At 33.3% G+C, this 17,500-nt stretch overlaps 1 protein-coding gene and 2 long non-coding RNA genes across 3 annotated transcripts; all 3 read right to left on the reverse strand.

Moving 5' to 3' along the window:
* Nucleotides 1-350: 350 nt before the first annotated feature.
* Nucleotides 351-2,750, reverse strand: LOC148279324 (uncharacterized). Its single transcript, XM_088230119.1, has 2 exons — nucleotides 1,780-2,750; nucleotides 351-1,399 (listed from the first exon to the last, which is right to left on the reverse strand). Exons 1-2 carry the CDS (start codon nucleotides 2,417-2,419, stop codon nucleotides 750-752), a joined length of 1,290 nt encoding a protein of 429 aa, XP_088086245.1. The 5' UTR covers nucleotides 2,420-2,750; the 3' UTR covers nucleotides 351-749.
* Nucleotides 2,751-3,807: 1,057 nt separating this feature from the next.
* LOC148279325 (uncharacterized) lies at nucleotides 3,808-7,731 on the reverse strand. The gene is made up of 3 exons (XR_015822920.1): nucleotides 7,621-7,731; nucleotides 6,055-6,575; nucleotides 3,808-5,654 (listed from the first exon to the last, which is right to left on the reverse strand). It is a non-coding gene; the product is annotated as an uncharacterized LOC148279325 (long non-coding RNA).
* Nucleotides 7,732-11,626: 3,895 nt separating this feature from the next.
* Nucleotides 11,627-17,288, reverse strand: LOC148279326 (uncharacterized). Its single transcript, XR_015822919.1, has 3 exons — nucleotides 17,199-17,288; nucleotides 15,036-15,628; nucleotides 11,627-12,867 (listed from the first exon to the last, which is right to left on the reverse strand). It is a non-coding gene; the product is annotated as an uncharacterized LOC148279326 (long non-coding RNA).
* Nucleotides 17,289-17,500: the final 212 nt, after the last annotated feature.

The raw sequence follows: 17,500 nt of genomic DNA on the forward strand, positions 1-17,500 counted from the left end.
AAAACAAAATTCACTTGTAAAATATAAATCTTGTACCATTATAAACAAGGTCAGTATTACTTCAACTACTATTTTTTTTTTAATGTCCTAAAGATAGTTCAAACTCCGTTTTTCACCTTTGTGTAGTATACCAATCAGATCCAAAAACAGAAAAAAATGTGGTAACCGACAGTGGAGCTATAGAATTAAGTCCAGATAGTTTAACCAAAATCGAACTAATTTTTAACAATGGTCTACCACAGAGGCCACGATAGAGGGAAAATATTGAATGGCCACAATTCCACTGACAGAAGAATACTGAAAAGACACAGATATAGCAACATTTACATTGATGACAATAATACAGTCGGTTTAACATACACATTGTATATTATACGCATATAAAAAATTTTAAAAAACAAAAAATACCCATTGTCACCATTATTTCAATATACAGCAGAATGATTTCAGATAACAAACATTAATTATGCGTTTCCATAATGTAACCAACATAGGTTTTTGTTTTATTTTTCAGACATCTTTAAAAAAACATGTGATTTTGGTCAACGGGTATTTTGTATTTAATAACAAAAAAAAAATAGGATGACTTAATATTATTTGCTTCCATAATGAAGAAACCTCAAAAACTAGTTTTATTTTTAATTTCCACACATATTTTTAAAAATAAATTAACATAACCTTTATTTAATAGAGGTGTTGTAATTTAAAAAAATAGTTTTGTGTTCTTAACCAGTTAACTTTTGGGGATTTTAAGGTAATGCATGCTTAGCGCCGACGTGACGCGTCAAATCACAAATTCGTGAGCAAATATAGCTACATTGTGGGCATGAAAATTGTTTTTTACTAGAATGACGTGTCAACATGTGTCTTTTTATGTTATTTTTATGTGCACATGTATAACTACATTGTGAGCAAGAAAACGGTTTCTTACCTGTATGTGTCAACGCGTGTTTTTTTATGTAACTTTTATAGGCACATGTATAACTACATTGTGAGCATGAAAACGGTTTATCACCAGTATGTGTAAACATATGACGTTTTAATTCACTTTTCTGTGCATATTTAAAACTACATTCTAAGCATGAGAACGGTTTCTCGCCAGTATGTGTGAACATGTGAATTTTTATGTAACTTTTTTGTGCAGATGTATAACTACATTGTGAACACGAGAACGGTCTCTCGCCAGTATGTATAAACATGTGTATTTTTAATTGACTTTTATGTTTACATGTAAAACGACATTGCGAGCATGAGAATGGTTTCACGCCAGAACTTGATAACACCAATTTATTACAAGTATTCTTCTGTCTTGTATTATATTCACCCTCTGGCAGTTGTTTTGCACTTTGAGATGGTGTATTGATAATCTCCGGGGATAATGTTGGCGACGTAGTAGTATCTGAAAAATAAACATAATAATATGAATACGAGTATTGACCTGGGAAGAAGCATTGGGCTAACGTTACCGGATATCAGCGTGCTTGTAATGGCGATTGCTTAAAGGAATCCTTAATTGATTGAGCAAAACCGAGAAGAAATTTATTATGATACTGGAGATACTTCAAAACTCCTATTAAGTTCGTGTCATTTATGTCTAGATTAACGATATTTTATTCCATCTTTCATAGAACATAAAAAAAAACTGAAAAGGCAGGTACATCTCATATTCTTATCTACTGTATGCATGCAAACAGTGATAATGTTTCCGTTCGAAATAAACTCTGTCCACAATTCAATTCATAACGGAAACGCAAAGATACACTAAAAACAGTTTGCTACCTTTAGTGCGAGAGGATTCCAAACGTTCTTGTTTCATATCATCATATTCAATGGCAATCTCCATTAAGATTGGTTTATCGCCCTCCGTTGTGTACTTGATTTCACTACTAGTCCCCGGTTCAGCCTTCACGGTAGCAACACGCGGTACCTCGCTTCTGCAGGGACATGGCGTCCCTTCCCCAGTATGGAGAATATCTTCTTCTACATCGTCAGTCCCTGGTTCAGCCTTCACGGTAGTAACACCTGGTTCCTCGCTTCTGTGGAGACGTGGCGTTCTTTCCCCAGTATGGAGAATATCTGCTGCTATATCTTCAGTTCCCGGTTCAACCTTCACGGTAGCAACACCTGGCTCTCCTTCTCCAGTATGGAGAATATCTTCTACATCCCGAGTCATTGGTTCATTCTTCACGGTAGCAACACCTAACTCTACCCGTTTGAAAAGAAATATCGCCCCTTCCCCGGCATGGATAACATTTCTTTCTATCTCGCCAGTCCCCGGTTCAGCCTTCACGGGAGCACCAGCAGGCTCTTCGCTTTTGTAGGGACTCGGCGCCGCTTCCTCGGTATGGAATATATCTTCAGCATCGCTAGTCTCCGGTTCAGACTTGACACTGACTAAAGCGAATTTTATTTCCTCCATTGTCTTCTGCTTGAATACAAAGACCACCCTCTCTATGAAGATCGATCACCTGAACATAAACACGATGATCAACTTGAGCATTATTTTTGTAAGGTAATTTTAACACAATTTTCTACATCTTCCGACTACAAGAGATACGGGGACGTCTATAGTCATGTTTAAGGATTTAATCAAACATCGGTGCCGTTGCACAAACCCCGGCCCGAAACCTAATATTAGATTCTAAGTTCTTAATTTAGGGTATAAAACATAAGAAAAACCAGCTCAAGTTGCTTTTTTGTTGATGGTGAGAGAATGTTCACTGAGCTGGGAACTACACGCTTGTTTTATAAAGAAGACAGTACTTTTGGAACTGTCAGAACACGAAATGGCGGCCTTTGGATAATGTTGCCAGCTATACAGAATACAAACAGTGTTGCCCAGTATAATAATTTTAGACGTACCTTTAGTGTGACATGTCAACTACTGGATAAGCGTGTATATTTATTTTAAAATAATTTATGACTATCAATTTTAACAGCGAAGTTATGAAGACATTTTTAAAATATAATAAAATAGAACGAGTTTCGCCATTACGAGTTTAATTATTTTTTTAGTATAACTTTAAAATACTTTGCCGTAAAATTCAAAGCTTTGATTTTTACCGCATGCCAGAAAACTTTTTTACTATCAAATTTCCTCATCATACCATAGTTTTTTACTTTTAGTGTTCTAACTGAAGAATAAGGCGGTTGAAGGAGGTAAGAATTCTCCCATTTCCCAATATAAGAATGGTTGTCACTTTCGTATTTTGAGAGTTGTGAATTTAAATTTTTCTGGTGGATTTTAGAAAAATCGATCCAAGGAATTTTTGTGAATCGACGTGCAATGTAACAATGATTTGCCTTTTGGCTCCACCGTCACAAACCGGTGAGGGTATCTCCCTCCACTGTGCATCTTGTCCGTTTATCTCCCGGTGCCGTATCTAACCCAATTAAGACTGCACCATGTTCTCTGCCAGGTCAAGAGATAAGGCATATCCAGCATATTGTCGAGAATAGCCCGGCGAGACGCTACCCTGGTGATCCAGTGGACTTCCTGACGGCGGTTTCTGAATCGATAAAATATCTGCCTGAGGTGCTATTTTAAACCCCACTCTTGGCAGCACGAAAAAAAAAATGTTTCCCGTGTATTTTGTTTGTAAATAAACATAATACAGTAAAGTTTTTACAATTTGTGCACTTTAAACATATTTTGAACGCGAGAGCGACAGTAAATTAGTACTTTACATTATTCTATTTGTGGAGATTTATCATAACAACTTTTTTTTAAATAATGAAATTATAAATAAGATTTTAATTACTAAATCGTCGGGGTAGGAGGGAGGGGGTTAAGTCAAAAAATTAATAAACTTAAACCCCGAAGTCACTTTAATATAAAAATATATAGATGCACAGTATGGTCATAACATTTTAATTTATAGTAAATTTACAAGATGTTTAAATGGCATTTATATAATTCTCGGCAGCATAAAAGCATGCTAATTGTTATCATCCCTAATGTTAAAAAATCTAATACATCAATATTTATTTTACATAACAAATGTTTCTGATTGACTGCTTATCTTACATCAGAACTTCGAGCTGTTAAGGTTGAACCATTAATATTAGGCGAATGAATTATCTGATTTTTCCATTGCTAATAAAATTACTAATAGATAGACAAGAATTAGAAAATACTTAATTATTTGTATTCATATTGTACCTCATGATGGTATGTTATTAATGCTTTCGATAATTTTTTTTAATCGAAGAAAATGCATAGTGTTGAATAAATTAGTTTCTTGCTCTACAAAACGATTTCAATTCAAATTATTTTTGGAACTAATTTAAAATGCGATGCCTCGAAATAAAACATATTATTGTGAAGACACTTGGTATCCCATATGAAACAGTTTAATTGACAAAAAAAAAACATCTATCAAAGCGCTAAGAAATCAGAAAAAGTTTATTTGATAGACGTCTTTTTTAATATGATTTCTTTTCTTTTTATGTGTAACTTAAACAGTTTACTCTTGAGGCGTTACAAGGGATTGCATGTTCACAGGAGATACTCGTATGAAGTTTTCAAAAAGTTTTTCTTATGTATATAAAATTAGACTGTGTGAGCACGACAGCGGTTTCTCGCTTAAATGTCTTATTACGTGAATTTTTTTATGACTAGTGTGTGTACGTTGTAACAACACTGTGCGCATGAGTACGGTTTCTCACCAGTACGTATCAACAACTGACGTTTAAATCACTAGGTATTCCATGAACATACAAAGTCCTACGTTCCTAACTTGAGAACTTTTTATCGCTACTGTGAGTTAACATAATATGTCTTCTCAAATTACATTTTAGTGCACATACATAACTACACTTTGAGCATGAGAACGGTTTCTCGCCACTGTGCGTTAACAAATGTCTTCTTAAATGACTTTTTTGTGTGCATGTATAACTACATTGCGAGCACGAGAAAGGTTTCTCGCCAGTGTGTATTAACAAGTGACGTTTTAAAACGATGTTCTGTGAACATTTAAAACTACATTCCGAACATGAGAACGGTTTCTCGCTAGTATGTTTAAAAGTGTGAATTTTCAAATGAGATCTACTCGTACAGCTAAAACTACATTCTAAGCATGAGAACGGTTTCTCGCTGCTGTGTGTTAACATAATATGTCGTCTTAATTTACTTTTCAGTGCACAAGAATAACTACATTGTGAGCACGAGAACGGTTTCTCGCCGCTATGTGTTACCATAATATGTCTTCTAAAATTACTTTTTAGTGAACATGTGTAACTACATTGTAAGCATGAAAACGGTTTTTCACCGCTGTGTGTCAACGTGTGCCTTATTAAATGACCTTTTTGGGTACATGTATAACTACACTGCGAGCACGAGAACGGCTTCTCACCAGTATGTATCAACAAGTGACGAACTAAAACATTGTTCTGAGAACATTTGAAACTACAGTTCAAGCATGAGAACGGTTTTTCACCAGTATGTTTGAACATATGAATTTTTAAATTATGTTTTCTTGAACATGTATAGCTACATTGTAAGCATGAGAAGGGTTTCACCCCAGTACGCGGCAACACCCGTTCATTACAAGTTGTTTTCTGCTTTGTTTTATATTCACCCTCTGGTAGAAGTTCTGCACTATGAGACGATAGACTGATACTCTCTGGATATAATGTGGGCGACTTAGTAGTATCTAAAAAGTAAAAGTCATATTATTAGCCTGGGGTAAATATTGGGAAAATGTTTGGCAACGAGCAGGAACATCAGCGTATTGCAGTGAAAAAAACACCGTTTTAAACAAATATTTCATGTCAACCATTTAGGGAATCGAACCTGAGACAAACGGTTGGCAAAGGCGCTCAATACACCACGAAGAGTGACTGCTTTGTATGAAAATATAAAACACCCGAGGAAATAACTATAAAATTACATCTATTATTTTGAATGTTGTAAATTATATTTTGGGTGAAATTCTCACCTAATCGCCATAAGGTACAAAAAGGCATGTTTATCGTGTTTTACTTAGAAATAAACTCACTCGATAATCCAATTCAGAATGGGAATGGAAGGAGACACAATGAACGTTTTCTAACCTTTTGCATTGAGAGAGGATTCCAAACATTCTTGTTTTATATAAGGATAATCAATGTCTATTTCTGTAAAGTTTAGTATATCACTCTTTTGAATATGTTTTTCTTCAGTACTAGACCCCGGTTCAGCCTTCACGGTAGCAACCCCTAACTTTTCACTTTTGTAGGGAAATGGCAACCCTTCCCCGGTATGCACAACACTTTTAACATGCTCCGTTATTAGTTCCGCCTTCACGGTAGCAACACCTGTCTCCTCACTTCTGTAAGGATATGGTGTCAATTCCCCATTATGGAGAATATCTTCTACATTGTCAGACCCCGGTTCAACCTTCACAGTAGCATCATCTGGTTTCTCGCTTTTGTAGGGGCATGGCGTTCCTTCCCCAGTATGTAGAAAATCTCCTTCTTCATCGCTAGCCCCTGGTTCAGACTTCACACTGCCTGGAGTAAATTTTATCTGCTCCATTCTGTTTGAATACCAAGACCAAGCTTTCTCTGAAGAACGATCACTTGAGAATGCACACCTGTAATTTTTTTTTCTTCTTAAAATATAATTTTAACACTGTTGTACCTTTATAATAACATAACTAATTGTAATATTGCCAGTTCACATACTTAAGGACAAGTGCTTCTGAATTTTCCGAGTCGGTGATTGTGACCGTACAGCAAATTTGATGTCTTTACTCTTTAATAATAATATGGCGCATTTTAAAGCATTATCACGTATGTAAAGATTTTTTAAATTATGTTGAAAGTAATGCTAATATTGGTATCTTTAACGATATTTAAAATATTTTGATTTAGATTTAATTATTTATGACAAAATACAAGGTTTTTAAACTGTACATATTACATTAGGTACATTTTTTTTTTGTCCGAAATATTCCCAAACAGCAAAAGTGCTGGTATGAGGGGATATTATATATAACAACACAATAGTTTAAATAAAATAACATCACATATCACTCGTCACACGGGCTGTAAGAACTGTTTTAATTAGGTGTTTTTTAAGTACGAATATGTTTTGTATATTTTTTAGGTCATTAGAAAGTGAATTGTAAAAATTTAGCTATAATAAAAAAATAGAATTATAACTGAATTTATAAAATTAAATAGGTCCATATATTGATTAAGTAAAATTGTCATCACTTGTAAGAATAAGTATTGCAAAAAGCAGATAACTACACAATAATATTGAAATTGAATCACACCTCCTCCATTAAAAAAATATAGGCTAAAACTTTTTTTCCTCATTTGAAGATGTTGTGTTTACAAATAATTTATGAACAATATCTAAGCGTAAAAATCGTGATTATTGTATTAATGTCGCATGTACATGCGACATTAATAAAAACAGTACCGTTTATTGTTAGAGTACCAAAATAGATTAAACCAAAAATAAAATAAAACCATAATCTACCCCTTCTCACAATGAAAGATACCGGAACATTTATAGACATGTTTACGCATTTAATCACCGCCTTGATCACGTTGGACAAACACCGCCTTACAACGTACTATTATATTTCTAGCAACGCTCTTATTTACAGTCTTATTTTTAGAAATTACCTAATGTTACTTCTTAGTTGGTGGCGAGCGAATGTACACCTTACTGGGGATTGTACGCTTGTTTTATGAAGATAACAATACCTTAGGAACTGTCAGAGCACAAAATGGCGGCCATTGGGAAATGCTGCCAACCCTACAAAATACATGCAATGTTGCTAAGCTACGGGTCTTAGTACGCACCTAGAGTGTGACACGCCAACTTCTAGATATAACGGAAAAACAATTTTATAAATTCTGTCTAACTACTAATTTTTAACGGGAGCGTTGAGATGAAATCAAAAGAAAATAATTTAATACAATTAGTTAAGTCGTCTTGGAATTAAGTCCCGTGACCACAAAAATGATTAGATGAATACACAGAAACCGCGTATGCGCATCAAACTGGAGCCGATTAAACTATTCATAAATGAGTAGTTTTACGTTTTAGTTATTAGTTACTCTGTAGACGTAGCTTAGTAAGCAACTGCCGATTCAAATTCAATTACGACTTGTGGTGTCGTTTTTAAGTGTCAAAATACTGCTGGGACTAAAAGGGAATAGGGTGGATCACATTTCATGTGTATTTAGCAAATTCACAAATAATATTATTTAAGAATTCGATTATTTTACCATCTGTCAGACTGTCAAATAAAACAAGGCTGACATTTTGTTAGTACTGTCAGGGTAGTTGAATTTTTTATCCGGCCTTCTCTTAGTAAGGCCTTTGTATAATCTTAAACTAAATTATCTTTACTTAATGATTTTTTTAAAATTTTTTTTACTTTACCTGATTAAAGAACCTGTAATTTTTTGTGGTCCTGTCAGTAAAATATTTTTTGTGGTAAAACATAGCACAAAATTATATTATATTGGAGGGGGAGGAGAAAAGTCAAATAAATCATTTTTAACCCCGAAAATTGCTTTATTATCGAAACATACAGACACACATTAAAATTATTCATAACAATTTATAAAATATGTTTAGATTTTATTCGTATTAAAAAAGCATCCGTATAATGGGCAGTTCTCATGAATTTTTTTATTAGTTTACAAATTAACATGAAAAAATCGCAATACAATCGATACTAATTTTATTAAAATCTGTTGAGAAATGAGGAAGATATAAAATATAAAAGTCGATTAATTTGAGTAAAGCTGAAAACAAACTATTTGTGACGACATCAATTATGACGTTTTCGGATGATGTGTGACGTCACCGGTAGCAATTTACATAAACGCCCGTGGTTTTTATAGAGTAGCGCGGAATTGATCGTTTTCGAAATTGAAAACTTCATAAATATGTTATAAATAATTGAATTGAAACTGATATTTTCAAATGAGAATATTGGGAGCGAAAAAAAAAAACATGGTGATCAAAGGTCAACCCTCGGAGTGGGGTCGCTTTGATACACCATGGTTTTATGCGTTTGTTTTGAAGATTGTCCAATTATAAATTTACAAAATAAAACAATGAGATATTAGCAAACTAAAATAGGCGTGACTTGGATGGGCGTTCTAAGTATTTTCTCATAGAAATATAAAGATATATAGCAGAATTTCAGTACCACTTAAAGTTAAATTTATGAACAAAAGTATTGTACATAAAAAGAATTACAAAAAAGAGACTACTTATTTTTCATCAACTACATTTTAACACTAATAAAATAACCAATATAAATTAAAATTAAATGAGAATAGATTAAAATTAAATTATTGTAAAATTAATTCGTATACATAAAATGCATCTTGAATACACATGTAAACACTAATAAAATACACATTCAAATAAAACTAACAGTGTAAATACAAATGATAAAATTATTGTAAAAAATCATTCATTAATATAAAAACGCATCATGTAGACACTTTTTAAACCTAAAAATCCATTGTCAAAAATGTTAATCTCTTTGCTTTCAATACTGTTGCACAACCTGCACATTCTTGATATTATGTAAGTTAAAGAAGGACACATTATTCTTGAACGAATCTATGTTGAATGTTTTTGGGTTGGGTCAGCCATTACGGAAACACGAATTTTTACACGACTCGAACAGCATGAACTTTCCAATCTACCAATAACAATCTTATATAAATACAATAGGTATTTTTTTCTAGTTTCTGGTGTTTTGAAGTGAAAATGGTAAGTCTCGTTTCGCAACAATTATAAACAAGAAAAAAATATTATTGAAATATAAATCATTCAAAGAATTCAAAAAATATTACGGTGATTAAATAGAAAAATGAAATAAATAAATAAAGAGTCTATATGTTAACAAACTCGAATTGTGTCGCTTGCATCAAAACAAAGATGTAGAAAAGTTATCAATTTTAGAAAATCTCTGATTATTCGTTAAATAAAAATTCAAATACGCAAACAATTATAATAATGGACACTTACTGATATACCAATAATGTCAAAACATTGCAAATTATGCTAAACGACTTTTCTTTTTGAATAAACATCTGATAAAATAATATTTTAGCCTAACACTGATAAATTAATTTGAAAATAGCTTAACAATTCAACCACAATTTTTTTGGAATCTTACTTGAAATTAAGTTATGTGACATTTTTATTTGAGGCGTATTCCTTATTACCATACAGAAAAAAGCCGTTATCAATTTTGAGGGATTTTTATGTTGTAGAGACAAATGAGAATAATATTTTTTTTTTTTATTTTTTTTTTTTATTTATTTTTCTTTTTTAAATTCAAAACAATTTTTTTTTTAAATTCCCGCCAAACTGCAGAAGCAGTTTTTTTGCAGGGATTTCTCTCTTTAAACATTTTTGTAACATAATATAATAAATGTTTACATAAAATATTTTAAAAAAAAAATCTTAAAAATATCGATAAAATAAAAGTTTAAAAAAAATTAAATACAAGTTAATCAAGTCTTTTTTGAAAACGAAATATATAAAAAATAATAAACAAACACTTTTTTTTACACTGTTTTAAATTGTTTGGTTTCCCCATTTTTTATAATTTTTTTTTTTTTTTTATAGACTAAACTTAGAATTTAAGAAAAATATTTTTAAAACCAATTTTACTTTGTTTTTATTCATATCACTATTTTTTATTTCGTCCGGGAGTCTCTTTACTATGCGAGGGAGTATATACGCCCTGGTCCTCTCTCCATACGCATTTATGGCTCTTCTTTCTATGAAGTTTAACATTTCCGCTAGTCAAAGTCACCTCATGATCAATGTCACCCCATTTGACGGTAGCTACTAGCTACTGGGTTGGCGAGAGAGGGGGGGAAAGAAGCATCGACGCACCACGAAGTTAGCTAAAGTAGCTATACAGCAATACAACGCTTGTTGTTAAAACAAAAATTAAATCAAAAATTTAGAACGCTATTGTTCTATGCAATGGAGCGAAATGGCTTATCTATAAGCGGGAGCGAATTATTACTCAGATATACAAATGTTACTGATTGACTTTGCTATTCATACAACGGATCTTCGAGCTGTTAAGGTTGCACCATTAATATAAGGCGAATGAACTAATAACTTCTAATAACAAAAAACTTTATAAAGGGTCACACTCAAATGGAGTGAGCCTCTGTGCACAGTTGTATTGAAATGAAGTGTAAAAACTCCGAGATTAATTTGCCGAATGACGATTTCCGTTCTGTATAACTTTTTTATGTTTAGAAATGTGCGACCGATACACATTTTCAAAGATTATTCGAATTCCGCTCTACACCTACGTGTAGCCCATCAATCAGATCCGAAAAAAGGGGTCAACAATCTTGTGGTAACTGACAGAAGAGCCATAGATTAGAGTCCAGATGGCTTATTCAAAACAAAACTTTATTTAAACAATGATTAGTATGGTCTAACACAGAGGTCAACAAAGAGGGAATATATTGAATGGCCACAGTTCCAACGACGGATGAGGAATTTATATACAAGAGAAAGACACAACAGTATTAACATTAACAACAGAAAAAGTTGGCTTTACATTCTGCTTGTCATTTGTATGTTATTTATGCTTTCGATATACTTATGTAGATATTTAGTTGATTTTTTTTGGAATATATTTAAAATGCAATATCTCGTAACATCACATTTTTGGGGGAGATACTTGGTACCCCATATAAAACATGGCGAAAAAAATGAAGCGTCTATTTAAAAGCTCAAAAACGAGAAAACTTCATTGATGTGGTGGGATTTTTTATTTGAGTTTTGTGTATTTTCTGTACCGTTTACTAATGGGGGTTACGAGGAATTGCATGCTCACAGGCGATAGGACGTTTTAAAACAGTTTCTCTTTAGCATGGTTAAATTACATTGTGAGCAATAGAACGGTTTCTTGCCAGTATGCATCAACAAGCAACGGTTAATTCACTGTTCGATGAATGTTTAAAGCTACATTCCTCGAATAATAACGGTTTTAACGGGCAGTATGTTTTAACGTGTGAATTTTTAAATGAGATCTAGTTGTTTCTCGCCATTATGTGCTAACGTAATATGCCTTCTGAAACTACTTTTTACCGCACATATATAACTACATTTTGAGCATGAAAATGGTTTCTCGCCACTGTGTGTCAACGTATGCCTTCTCAAATGAGTTTTTTGTGTACATGTATAACTACATTGCGAACACGAGAACGGTTTCTTGGTAGCATGTATTAACATGTGACGTTTTAAAACAACGTTTTGTGAACATTTAAAACTACATTCCGAGCATGAGAACGGTTTCTCGCTATTATGTTTTAAAGTGTGAACTTTTAAATGAGATCTACTTATACATGTAAAACTACATTGTGAGCATGAAAACGGTTTCTGACTACAATGTGTCAACATAATATGTTGTCTTAATTTAGATTTTAGAGCACATATATAACTACATTGTGAGCATGAGAACGGTTTCTCGCAACTGTGTGTTACTATAATATGCCTTCTGAGATTACTTTTTAGTGCACACGTATAACTACATTGTGAGCATGAAAACGGTTTCTCGCCACTGTGTGTCATCGCGTGGGTTCTTAAATGACTTTTTTGAGAACATGTATAACTACATTGCGAGCAAGAGAACGGTTTCTCGCCGGTGTGTTTAAACGTGTGAATTTTTAAATAAGACATTCTTGAACATGTATAGCTACAGTGGAAGCATGAAAAGGGTTTCACCCCAGTATTCGGCAACACCCATTCATTACTATCATTCATCTGTTTTGTTTTATATTCACCGTCTGGTAGTGGTTCTGCACTGTGAGACGGTAGATTGTTACACTTTGGAGATAATGCTGGCAACTTAGTAGTATCTGAAAAGTAAAAGTTGTAATATTAACCTAAGAGCAAGCATTGAGCCAACATCAGCGTAATAGTTATATACCCCGGCGAAGGCTTGAGGGAATTATACATTGATTAAGAATATCCAAGATGGATTGCAAGTACTTATCATAATTTCGGTAAAAGTATTCGGTTATAGCTCGCATCAGTTTTGTGCAACTAGTGGAGTACCTCAGGGCTCTCATCTGGGTCCTGTATTCTCTTCTTTATTTGTGAATGACATTGTATCGATATTTGATGGAGTGGATGTTCTTTCATTTTCCGATGATCTGAAAATCTCGAAGACCGTTACCTCTACTAGTGATTTTCAGACTCTCCAATCTTACCTTGTGAGACTAAATGATTGATGTTATGAAAGCTACTTTTTTTTCATGTTGACAAGTGTAGTATCATAATGTTTATTAGAAACGAAAACTCATTATTTTTTTCCTATTACATAAATTTTATTGATCAAGTAAGAGTAACAAAAGACTTGGGAATACTCGTGGGTATTCTGCGAAAAAGCACTTAGTCATTTTGCTGTTTGGACTTAATAATAAGGTTATACTGTTGAAAATATTCTCTACAATCTGCAAAAACGCACTAAGTCCTATCTATACTACAAGTCAGGATATTTTCTGTAATAAGTCGATATAAAATAAATCCGTTTAGGGAAAAAGCACCAAGGGATAAGGGACGCCGTGCTGGTGGGCCATCAATAACAATATTTCGGATGTATTCAGCGGAGCTTATGGAGCAGTACTGACTTGAGAAAAGGTGAGATAGTTGGTCGGCGACATGATATCCTGGAGATGTCTAGTAAGTGATGTCTACGTGCTTCACTCAGGGGCAAACGTGGCAATTATTATTTTCTTTCTTTTCTCTTTTTACAAATTAATTATTATTTTACCTATTGTAATAGGTACTGTACATTAGATAAATTGATTACATAACTTTTTTAATAAAAGAAAGAACAACATTCCTCACAAAGTGACTATAGAAGTACAGTGTGACTTCAATTTGAACTCCTTGCTGTGGTATTATGTATCAGCGAAAGTGCACTAGTCACGTCAATCCACTTTTATTTTGAAAAAAATGTTCTGAAAGTTCAGTTTTTGTTTATTAAACTATTGAACAAAATGTAGTAAAAAGATCAATTTACCATTTTTTCAAGTTGGTTTGGTAATGTTTTGTATATAAAAAAGTTATTTCGTTACAAACTTTAAACTTCGATTATCTCAGAAATAATAATTTTGACTTAGTTGTCATTTGTTCTTCACATTAGGGTCTGGGGTTCGAACCCCGGACCTCTGATCCGTGAGTCCGCAATACTAGTCACGGGACCACAACCCGATTCACTCTTTATTTTACATTACAACAGGCCAGCAGGCCCACAGTGGTAAATTACATTACAGAACACCCCGGCTTAAGAAAAATCACTATTTTTTTGTGTTTTCACCAAGAATCGACCCCGGAACCATCCGTGTGTGACTCAAGCACCTTAACCACTACACCACCAAGGTCACCAGTGTCATCATAATTCCCTTTCCGCACGCAAAAGTGCATAGGTTCACCAATCGCAGAGTATCTTGATTATTTTTTGTAACACAAGGGTAAGATGATCAGTCTTACGCTTCAGGTGCCAGTACAGAGACAATAAAATATTCAATTACAAAAACACAGTTTTAAACTTAAGAGTATAATACGCCGCTGGGTAATGGAGCCCATACGGACAAAAACTATTAAATGATTATTAAACACAAAGCAATATACAGTTTACAATACAACGGACCATAGGCATCTTAGTCGAGAATTGCAAGCGCAAACCAAAACCACCCGTTACACGATTGTTGTTAAACTAAAAATCTAACCAAAAATTTGAAACGCTTTTGTTCTTTGCCATAGAGCTAAAGGTCTTCCCACTAAGCGGGAGTGAATTATTACTCTGTTTCAAATAAATATTTCAAGTCATCCATGTCGAAAGTCGAATAAACGCGCTGACCTAGTGGTATAGTTACCACGAGGCGTGGTGAAAGATTAATTAATAAATCATCTGTCATTTACCTAAATATTATAAATTCCATTTTAATATGATCGAAGAATCGATCATTAATTTGATTTAGAATGGAAATGGAAGGAGACGCTATAAATATTTTCTTACCTTCTGTATCGCGAGAAGATTCCAGGCAATCTTGTTTTATGTAAGGATAATCAATTTCAAATTCTGTAAAGTTCAGTATATCATCCTTTTTGATATATTTTTGTTCAGTACTGGTACCTGGTTCAGCCTTTACGGTAGCAACACTTAACTCTTCGCTTTTGCAGGGAAATGGCACCCCTTCCACAGTGTGTAATAAACTTTCAGCCTTAACGGAAGTAAAACCTGTCTCCTCACTTCTGTGACATGACGTCCATTTCTCATTATGGAGAATATCCCCTTCTTCATCGCCAGTCCCCGGTTCAGACTTTACGGCAGCAACACGCATCTCTTCATTTCTGTAAGGGCACGGCGTCTGTTCCCTAGTATGGAGAAAATCTCCTTCTATATCGCCAGTCTCCGGTTCAGTCTTCACGGTGGCAAAACCTGGTTCCTCGCTTCCGTAGGGATGTGGCGCCACTTCCCCAATATGGAGAATATCTTCTTGGACATGGTCAGTCCCCGGTTCAGACTTGATACAGACTAGAGCAAATTTTATCTGCTCCATAGTCTTCTGCTTGAATACAAAGACCACGCTTTCTCTGAATAACAATCACCTGAAAATGTACACCTGTAACATTTTTTCTAAGAAAATAATTTCAACATTGATGTATCTTTATAATTATATCTTTAAATGAAATACTGATTTTACTGGTGGTTTAACTTAAGCTGACGCGTTCAGAAAACTCACACTAACGAATTAAAAATCTACATGATGTTGATTTAAAAAACGTTGTATTAAATTTTAACCAAATGTGCTACCTTTTTTTTAAAATTCGGTGTTGGATTAGAGGGTTGTGTATTTAAAAAACTATGGGTTAAGAAAATGTAATATTAATTTACTAAAATACTTTGTTTCATTAGTTTTAATTTTTTTTAATTTTGCATTTTACTAATTATAGTCCTTATTTATCTTATTTATATAATCAATTACTAGAACTAGAATGCGAGGTTGTGAAGATTATTTAAGTATATAAATAACCAATAAGTGAGTATGCATATTTTTCCGATATTATTTGTACGGTGCATTTTAATTACTCTATTAATTATTATTATGATGAACACAAAATATTAAATAAAAAACATGCTTGTTTAAAAATAAATACTCGTAAATATATGACATTTTCTCAAGTAATTGATATTTTTTCGGTTTAATCCTAAAGAGATTTTTACAAACATTTAATATGACAATATATAACATCAAGATTTTAAAAATAAGTATTCTGTACATTCAAAATGTTTTTGTGTAAATTTTGTGAAAACGCCATCACTACATAATCGACCTATTCATGATTTGATTAAATGAAAATACCTACAAACCAGTGTTCTTAATCCATAACTGAATACTTGTACATATTATTATATTTTTACTATTAAGAATCGCGGCGAAATTTAGACGAACGCAGAAGCATCCTGTGTATGTTGTATTACCATATCATTAGCAACTAATAAAGCAATAGTTGTCTATGTCACGCTCATAAGCGCGTCTGAGCGCGAGAGACAAATATTATTTTCATAATGCGTATGCCGTCCGATGTCATACCATGGGCTTATTCACGGATACTACACAATGCGTAAGTGTAAGTATAGCGCACGCGCCAGCTTATAAAAATCCACCAGTACATATAGTTTAGAAAATGTACCTCTTATTTTCCCAGTCGTCGATAGTGATCGTATGGTACATTTTATATTTCAAACTTTAACAATATTATGGCGCACTATAACGCATTACCTCACGCATGTTAAGATTATACAGTTATGTAGAAAGTGACGCTGATATTGGTAGCTTTAACGATTCTTTAATTAATTGTAGGAAAACTATTATTGAATTCATAAAATTAAAGAGTTTTTAATGTCAATTGCAAAATTGGTAAAATTATTATAACTTATAGGAATAATTATTGCAAAAAGTAAGTAACTGCATTATAATTTTGATTAAATTAAATATGTCCATTTAATGGAATATATGCTTTTTTTTGCTTTTTCAAAGATATTGAGTTCGCAAATAATTGATGAACAATATCTAAACGTAAAGAAATGTTATTATTATACCAATCCCGCAACGTAGGTAATATTAGATTTCTAATAATGCTCTTATTTACATTCCCCTTTATGGAAATTACCTACCGAATGTTTCTTCTTTATTGGTGGCGAGCGATTTACGTTAAACTGGGGATTATACGCTTGTTTTATGAAGATAACAATACCTTAAGAACTGTCAGAACACGAAATGGCGGTAATTAGGAAATGTTGCCAGCTATACAGAACACAATGTTGCCACACCAATGGCCTTTGTATGCACCTAGAGTGTGACGTGCCAATTTCTATATTACACGAATAAACCTATTTCATAACTCTATCTAACTAGGGATTTTACAAAAAAGCATTGGATTGATCTAATTAGGAAATAATTAAACCAAACTGTTGTA

Source organism: Micrasema longulum, unplaced genomic scaffold, assembly GCF_059751315.1.
Source record: "Micrasema longulum isolate JH-2025_06_02 unplaced genomic scaffold, ASM5975131v1 h1tg000731l, whole genome shotgun sequence".
In the NCBI taxonomy this organism is placed as follows: Eukaryota; Metazoa; Arthropoda; class Insecta; order Trichoptera; family Brachycentridae; genus Micrasema; species Micrasema longulum.